Source organism: Lolium perenne, chromosome 6 (genome assembly GCF_019359855.2).
Source record: "Lolium perenne isolate Kyuss_39 chromosome 6, Kyuss_2.0, whole genome shotgun sequence".
NCBI classification, from domain to species: Eukaryota; Viridiplantae; Streptophyta; class Magnoliopsida; order Poales; family Poaceae; genus Lolium; species Lolium perenne.
The window spans coordinates 208,547,282-208,555,258 of record NC_067249.2 but is presented as its reverse complement, the minus strand read 5'-3'; the positions used below and the strand labels follow the sequence as shown (position 1 = coordinate 208,555,258).

The following is a 7,977-nucleotide window of genomic DNA, read 5'->3' as shown; positions in this document are numbered from 1 at the left end:
ATCAAGACAAAGAATGGGTGAAACTCAATGAAGGCATTATTAACAAGGGCAATTTTATGGGTGAAGTTATGTTTTTCGAGGCACTAGGAACATGCAAATTGCGGAGATGAGCAGACTATGAGAGGTATGCAATACTAAATGACCAACATGTGTAATGGGCATACCTTTACCACTCACATTGTGGACTTGGTCACGCCCTTTATAGGTGTCATGATGGTCAACTTGTTCAATTCACCAATAATATGATTTGTCCAATTCACCAGTAATATGTCAAAGAGGAAGAATTGACACAATATCATAAAATTCGGCAAAAATTATGAAACTTGACATAATTCAACAAAGCTCTAACAAGTACCTATATCTAAGTTTTCTATCTAGCCCTCCGCAACATTTCGTAGGAAGTGGATATCCGATTTGTTACGGTTTGGAGATGACTGGAGGCAGAGAAAGGTTTCTGAATGATGTAATAGTTGTCATAAGATTACATCTGGTCTAGAAAGTAAAAAAATAGAAGAGGAATTATACTTTCTGCAGAAAGACTATAAAATGATATATTGTCCGGCACCGAACCACAGTGAACGAAGGACGCCAACCACACGAGCGGTGGTGAAAGTGAAAGAAGAAAAGTAATGTTCGAGAGAAGCGAGACCATGTAAACTAGCCTCCGTGTCAACTGCTCGTCTACAAACAGGCCTCTTGGTCTTGGACTATCGACAGGGACACGTCCGAATCGATCGGATAAACACATCCGACCTGTCGCGTGGATGCAGAATAGCAGATAGACAATGCGGAATGCTACACAGTAACGGAGGAGAAGGCAATGCCGGGTAGCTGTTGACGGGATCGAGGTGCCAGTATGCCATCTCCGGGTAAAACTCGGCGACGGCGACGCGTACCGGCCGCATGTGGCCAAGATCTCGGCCGGAGCGTGGCGACGAGCTCACCGTCGTCTTCTCTTCCTCTCCCGGAAGGCTGGACCGCGGGGAATCGGGGATGGGCGCGCTCCCACTTGCGCTGGGCACTTGACGTGGACGCCCCTGTTAAGCCCTCGTGCTGAATTGGATTCAGGAAAACACCATGCTAGATACAGTAGGAGTATTTGCTACTGCGCATTGCAGGTGTAAGGTTTGTCCGCCATGATGCGGTGGTGGCTCTGAGTAGGAGCATTTGCGAAGAGGTCATCAAGCTATATATGGTCCTCGATTAGCCACACGGTACCGTTAAACAAGTATAGTGTGCATGTTGCCGCGTCGTGCAATTTCCTGAACGGTTGAATGTTTGATGACAAAATAAATATCTTAGGCCATTCGCCTCATCAGAAGTTTGTTCATATACATATGGACAAAGATGCAATGGAGCCAGGGAGGACCCTTCTGGGAGAATGCGACTTGTTCGTTCTCATTTGCAACGGTATAGGACTCATCAGTGCAGTATCTGTAGGGTTGATGAAACAAGGCCAAACTTATCTGAACGACGACATTATGTTGTTACGGAGCCGGTATTTGTAACAAAATAACTGACATGCTTCTAGTTTTTTAAGACAAGAAGATGGTTTCCCCGATTTCATTAAGGAAATCAAAGCTACAAAGTTCCGGTCTCAACACTTGCAGCAACAACAAACAGGGTTTTGAATCCTGAACTGGAACAAAAAGACGACCAGCTCGATGCATTTTTGTAGCCTTCATGCCCTGCAAATGTTATTTTTCGGACCTCTAGCATCAGGATCCATGGCGCCCAGCTCCTCCTTGCCCTGAAGATGTCCCGTCCTACCCATTCCAAAAGCTTGGCGCAGAAGATGATTTTGTCTTTTGGGACCGGTTTCACCTGCAGTGAGCTCCACCAGCGAGGCCAGTAGTAAAAACAACCGATATTAGTTCAGCTGGCCAACCATTCTGAAAACATGCATAATTTCTAGCTTTCCAAATCCCCCAAAAACGACACTGCAGCAATACCTACTGCTACCATGCATCTTTTCTTCTTCCCAAAGCATCTAAGCCAGTGCCAAATGCATTGGTACATGTTTCTGTAGTAAGTCAGTCTGCAAGTCTGCTATAAATCTAAAACACAAACATATACAGAGAATTACAAAGGAAAAGGTTAACCTATACGCCGCTGGAAACAAAACATACAGAGTATAACATTATCCGAGCTTGACAGATTTGGTATTTGGCTGGTAATGCTGGTATGTCCATGTAGTCCGGGTCTTTTCTGAACCCATGCTGACATATCTGACTCTTTGGTACGTTCCAAGGCAGCCTGGATTATTTCCCTGGTACGTAACTCAACTATTTTCTGCAATCGATGCGATCTAAAGTCACTGGACCAGAGAATCAAATGTTTCCTCCAAGCATAATAATCCAGGGTTCTCTTTATCACTGAAAATAATGGTGTGGCAGTGCAAGCTGTATTTTGCAGGATGGCACGACAGGTTTGGCGTTGAGCTTTGCAGAGAATAACCATAGTTCGTCATTTGAAAACGCTGCCTTTAACCGTACGCCACAGGCGATGTCTGTACGGAATCTAAATGGCGCTGGCTGGGTTACATATTTCCATGATCTTTATATAAATTTAGATATATCTACATGCTAAATAGTAACAACATATATCCAATTTTTGCTAAAATTAAGAAGACTTTCATGGAACAGAGAAAGTAGTATATAGTATTCCTTCGCCCCAAAAGGATGTGGTAGGTTTATCTAAATTTAGATGCAATAATGCTAGATTTACAGGAGCATTTGTTAAGGATTAAATATTGGGACTAACGTGGCAATTGATGGTGAAATCGTGTCAGACTAGGGTGTAAACGAACCGGATCGAATCAGATTTTGCATCTACCATATCCTTTAATACATTTTCCCTCGGATTCGAAGTGGAGCGGATAATAACCGGTTGCGGATTTGAATGTGGATAAATCCAACCGTAGATTCGTATCGAAAACATAGCGGAGTTACGACAAAAACAAAGATACTCGATTTTTTTTTCATATGTAGAGATCTATAACTCTAGCAAGAGTTTAGAGGACTTAACCTTTCAACCCTACAATAATCAATGAATTAAGACAAAAGAGTCAAGATTTAGACTAAAACCCGAGCATTCACCTGATGGGATAAATATAAATTTAACATACATGGTAGCAAAATAAACTAGGTAGTTCACTAACTGATGATTTTACTAGATTGGCATTGACTTTTGAGTAAATAATCGGATAATCCGGTTTGAAGCATTCAGGTAATCATAATATGTTTCAGATAATCCATATCCGTGTGCTATTTGCTACACCATATCCTACACTAGATCCAAACATCATTTACGGATTCAGATATATTTATCCGTCGGATTCTCAAAAATCGGATATGGATTTCTTAAAATGGACTCGGTGATACATTAGATTTAAAAATTATCCTACCCGTTTACACCTTTGGGAGAGACAACATCACAATAACTTCCGCAACCCCGTCAGTCAGGCAAAACCACGCCGCGTCTCTAAGTTTGCTCCGTAAAAGAATTTCATAGATGTAGCATTGTTGTTAGATGTATCTATACAACATCCAAATTTTAATAAATTTGCGATGTTTTTTCAGGATGGAGGGGGTACTTGTGTTTACCGGTGCGACACCCATTTCTTAATTTCTACGTGAAGGTGATGGCTGATGTGGATACATTGAGGATATGGCTTTTCAGCGAGGCGCTCATCATCCGACGTGTCGATACCCAGCGAGGTGGGCCCGGCCAAAATCTGGCCGCTGCCAATCGGAGATCATGGAATCGGATGAGGTATTAGCAGTAAACCAATCACATTCTGGATAAGGTGAGGAGGTGGGTCCCGCCTCTAGAAGCCTAAAGCGCAAAGCTCACTCGGTCACGCTGGTGAAAAGGGCAACGCTGGGCCATGCCGCTCAAATAGCATTCCAAATCCGGCGGTGCTTTTTTGTCATGTTCGTCGCTGCAATCTTCTCTCGTAGCATCACTGTGGTAATACGATACTAGCTACAAGCTTGTCTGCGGCAAAGATTTTGTAGGATCGATTGTTGCAGTGGAGATATTCTTCTTTGTTCGTTCTGTTGGGAGCTAGTAGCAGAGATCGATGGGTAGCTCGGACCAGAAGGCGGCCGGCGGGGCCGTGGGTGGCAAGTCGGCGCGCGCGTGCGACGCGTGCATGCGGCGGCGGGCGCGGTGGTACTGCGCCGCCGACGATGCCTTCCTCTGCCAGAGCTGCGACACGTCGGTGCACTCGGCGAACCCGCTCGCCAGGCGCCACGAGCGCCTCCGCCTGCGCGCGACGTCAGCGTCTCCGCCCAAGGCCGAGTGCGTGGCGGAGGTGACGACGACGACGACGATATCGTCGTCCAAGCGCTTGCGCGTCGCGCCCGCGTGGCTGAAGCGGAAGGCGCGCACTCGGCGGCCGCTGGTGAAGAGCGTCGGTCAACTGCTCTCGAGGCGGCTCGTGGTGCCCGAAGTGGGCGCCGGAGAGTCATCGGACGAGCGCAGGGCAACGGAGGAGGAGCAGTTGCTGTACCGCGTGCCGGTCTTTGACCCCGCTCTTGGCGAGTTCTGCTCACCGCTGCCAATTGACGACGCGGCGGCCACGACCTCGGGCAGCTGCAGGGATGATGTCGACGGCGCCGTGGAACAAACGAAGGAGCCCATCGTCGCGCCGTCTCCCGTGCAGGAGCTCCCCGATTCTTTTGCCACTTTCGGTCCGACGGATGCCGAGCTCAGTGAGTTCGCGGCCGACATGGAAGCCCTCCTCGGCCAGGGCCTGGACGACAGCAGCGAGCTGGGCGACTCGTTCTACATGGAGGCCCTAGGGCTCATATCGCCGGCGGGAGACGGCGGGCGGGTAAAGGCGGAGGCCCACGGCGGCCTTGTCCGTAAAAGCAACGGCGTGCTGGCGTCTGGCCCGGACATGAAACCGGAGTTTAACGGCAGCCCGCCAACACTGGTGGACGACGACGATAGTTTCGAGCACAAGACGTCGTCGGCGAGCAACTGCGGCGACGCCGTTGATGATGCGCAGTTCTTGAAGAGGAGCCTGGATCTTAGGCTCAACTACGAGGGAATCATCGAGAGCTGGGGCAGCTCGCCGTGGACCGACGGCCGGCGGCCGCACGGCCAGCTCGACGACCTGCTGCTATACGACCACTCGGTACGTGCACGATTAAGTTTCGTATTGTGCGTTATGTAGGGTATAAGCGATTGTACATAACCATGGTGAATGGTACTGTGCAGGGCATGTGGACTGCCGGAGGAGGAGGACGGCAGGGCGAGGCGGCGTGGACGCCGAGACCGAAGGCCGACGGGTGGCGGGAGGCACGGGTGTCGCGGTACAGAGAGAAGCGGCGGACGCGGCTGTTCGCCAAGAAGATACGCTACGAGGTGCGGAAGCTGAACGCGGAGAAGCGGCCCCGGATGAAGGGCCGCTTCGTCAAGCGCTCCGGCGCCGCCGCAGCCGCCCCGTGCGCCGTCACCTGAGCTAGCCAGTCTGTGGACGTCTAGTCCGTTGCACCGTCCGTGTCAACTCGACACGTACGACCGTTCATGCGTGTGCTCGTCACGGGCTCGGCATGAAATTACACAAACACAACTTGTCGAAGCTGCTTTTAGTGTCTGTTTTGCTCGTCAGAGACGACTTTGTTCTTTTTTTTTCTCGTGATTTCGGCACTGGGAGATCGGTGCAGGGGGTCGAGGGTTTTCTTAGATTTCTAGCTCACCGTGAGAAGAAATGATTTGGCTTGGCGTTTTTTGCGACCTTTTCTCTCGCTTCAAGAGAGGATAGGTGGTTCTTCATGGCACGTTGTACTGCCTGTACATTTGTACATGGTTGGAGTAATAATAAAGTAACATATGTAACACTACGGGAAAATCAGGCGCTGCCGTGCAGCGTTTCATTGCCGTGAGGCACTGCACGGCAAAGATTTCTTTGCCGTGTGGCGCGAGAGGGACGAACGGCAAAGAAATAAAGCACGGCAAAGTTTTATGGTGGCGCACGGCAAAGTATCGCCGCACGGCAAAGTTAGAAGTGCCTCACGGCAACGCGTTGGCGCACGGCAAAGCCCTCCAGAAGCGCACGGCAAAGACGCCAGGACGGCAAAGATCCTTTGCCGTGCGTTGCATTCTTTGCCGTGCGTTGCATTCTTTGCCGTGGTGCTCCCTTTGCCGTGCGGCCAGGAATAGTGCACGGCAAAGCCTCCTTTGCCGTGCGTTGCATTCTTTGCCGTGCGCCAACAACCATTTAATTTGTTTTTCTAACTATTTTATTTCATCTAATACTTATATTTATTTTGTTAATTAGTTTTTCTTTTTGATGACTATTTATTAGACAATGTGCAATACAAAATTACTCTCCATGTTCATCCCCCCACATATATCAGGGTTCCGGTGCTCCGGCGGCCGTCCCCCTCCTTCCCCCCAAAACAGCGGGACGGCGGGTCTACCCCCGTAGATTTCTTCGCGCGAGGGTGCACAATGTACTTTTTCATTCTTTTAGGTTTGTTAGGGTTAGGTTTTAGGTCCAGTTGCAAGTTTTGGTGGCATTCGTGCTCCGGGGGTCATTCCCCCCCTAAAAACGGCTGTCTGTGGGCCTCGGATGGTCTACCCCCTAGATTTCTCCACGCGAGGTTCCACCAATATACCTTTTCATAGGTTTAGGTTTGTTTAGTCCATGGACATATTGAAAACCATGTGTGGCACCCTTTGGCACAGTCTAGCCCCCGATATACCCGTGGCGGGACACTTCACCGTACACGTCCAGGAATCTGTTAAGTGTTATCGCCCGAAGGTGAGGGATGTCAGACCGGGGATCCATGCCATGCACCATTTGGTGAATCACACCTTGCATCACACTTTGACACATAGCATAGGCCCACATGCAAGATTTGGTGGGGTTCCGGTGTTCTGGCGGTCGTTCTCCCCCTCCTCCCCCCAAAACAGCGAAACGTGTGCCCCGGCGGGTCTACCCCCTAGATTTCTCCGCGCGAGGGTGCACCAATGTACATTTTCATTCTTTTAGGTTTGTTTAGGACATACACCCGCAGCTCGAGCCATTATCACACGATCGACGGTGTGCCTGATCTACTGGTTAGGGTTCGGTGTAGGGTGAGGGCTAGGGTCTAGGGTTTAGGGGAGCTACTTTTGCACCATTACACCATGCATCACACTTTGAAACATATAATAGGCCCACATGCAAGATTTGGTGGGGTTCTGGTGCTCCGGCGGTCGTTATCCCCCTCCTCCCCCCAAAACAGCGGAACGTGTGCCCCGGCGGGTCTACCCCCTAGATTTCTCCGCGCGAGGGTGCACCAATGTAAATTTTCATTCTTTTAGGTTTGTTTAGTACATATACACATGGAGAACCAAGATTGGGACCCTTTGGCACATATACCCGCAGCTAGAGCCATTATCACACGATCGACGGTGTGCCTGATCTACTGGTTAGGGTTAGGTGTAGGGTTAGGGCTAGGGTTTAGGGGCTAGGGCTAGGGTTTAGGTTAAAGGGTAAGTATTTATGGTTAGGTATAGGTTTAGGGTTTAGGGTTAGGGTTAGGGTTTATGATGCATGGTTCTGCAGCTCCGGCGTCGTGGTTTAGGGATTTAGAGGGGTTTAGGGCTCGAAGCCTCCCCAGTTTAGGGTTTAGGGTTTAGGGGAGCTACTTTTGCACCATTAGACCTTGCACCACACTTTGACACATATCATAGGTCCACATGCAAGGTTTGGTGGGGTTCCGGTGCTCCGGCGGTCGTTATCCCCCTCCTCCCCCAAAACAGCGGAACGTGTGCCCCGGTGGGTCTACCCCCCTAGATTTCTCCGCGTGAGGGTGCACCAATGTAACTTTTCATTCTTTTAGGTTTGTTTAGTACATATACACATGGAGAACCAAGATTGGGACCCTTTGGCACATTGTAACATCCCAAGTTTCAATAAAATGAACAAGAGAGAATTCAAGAATCCAAAAATTAGGGTTAACAAAAACTTTTTTC

The 7,977-nt window shown here is 49.3% G+C and overlaps 1 protein-coding gene across 1 annotated transcript; it reads left to right on the top strand.

Annotated features, from left to right (window-relative positions):
* Positions 1 to 3,934: 3,934 nt before the first annotated feature.
* Positions 3,935 to 5,855, top strand: LOC127306251 (zinc finger protein CONSTANS-LIKE 16). The gene is made up of 2 exons (XM_051336875.2): positions 3,935 to 5,146; positions 5,230 to 5,855. Exons 1-2 carry the CDS (start codon positions 4,085 to 4,087, stop codon positions 5,470 to 5,472), a joined length of 1,305 nt encoding a protein of 434 aa, XP_051192835.1. The 5' UTR covers positions 3,935 to 4,084; the 3' UTR covers positions 5,473 to 5,855.
* Positions 5,856 to 7,977: the final 2,122 nt, after the last annotated feature.

Excerpts from the sequence above, each read along its gene's own strand:
- LOC127306251 (XM_051336875.2), top strand. The coding sequence starts at position 4,085 with ATGGGTAGCTCGGACCAGAAGGCGGCCGGCGGGGCCGTGGGTGGCAAG. Across the intron at positions 5,147-5,229 it reads TGCTGCTATACGACCACTCG|GGCATGTGGACTGCCGGAGG; the intron begins GTACGTGCACGA and ends GGTACTGTGCAG.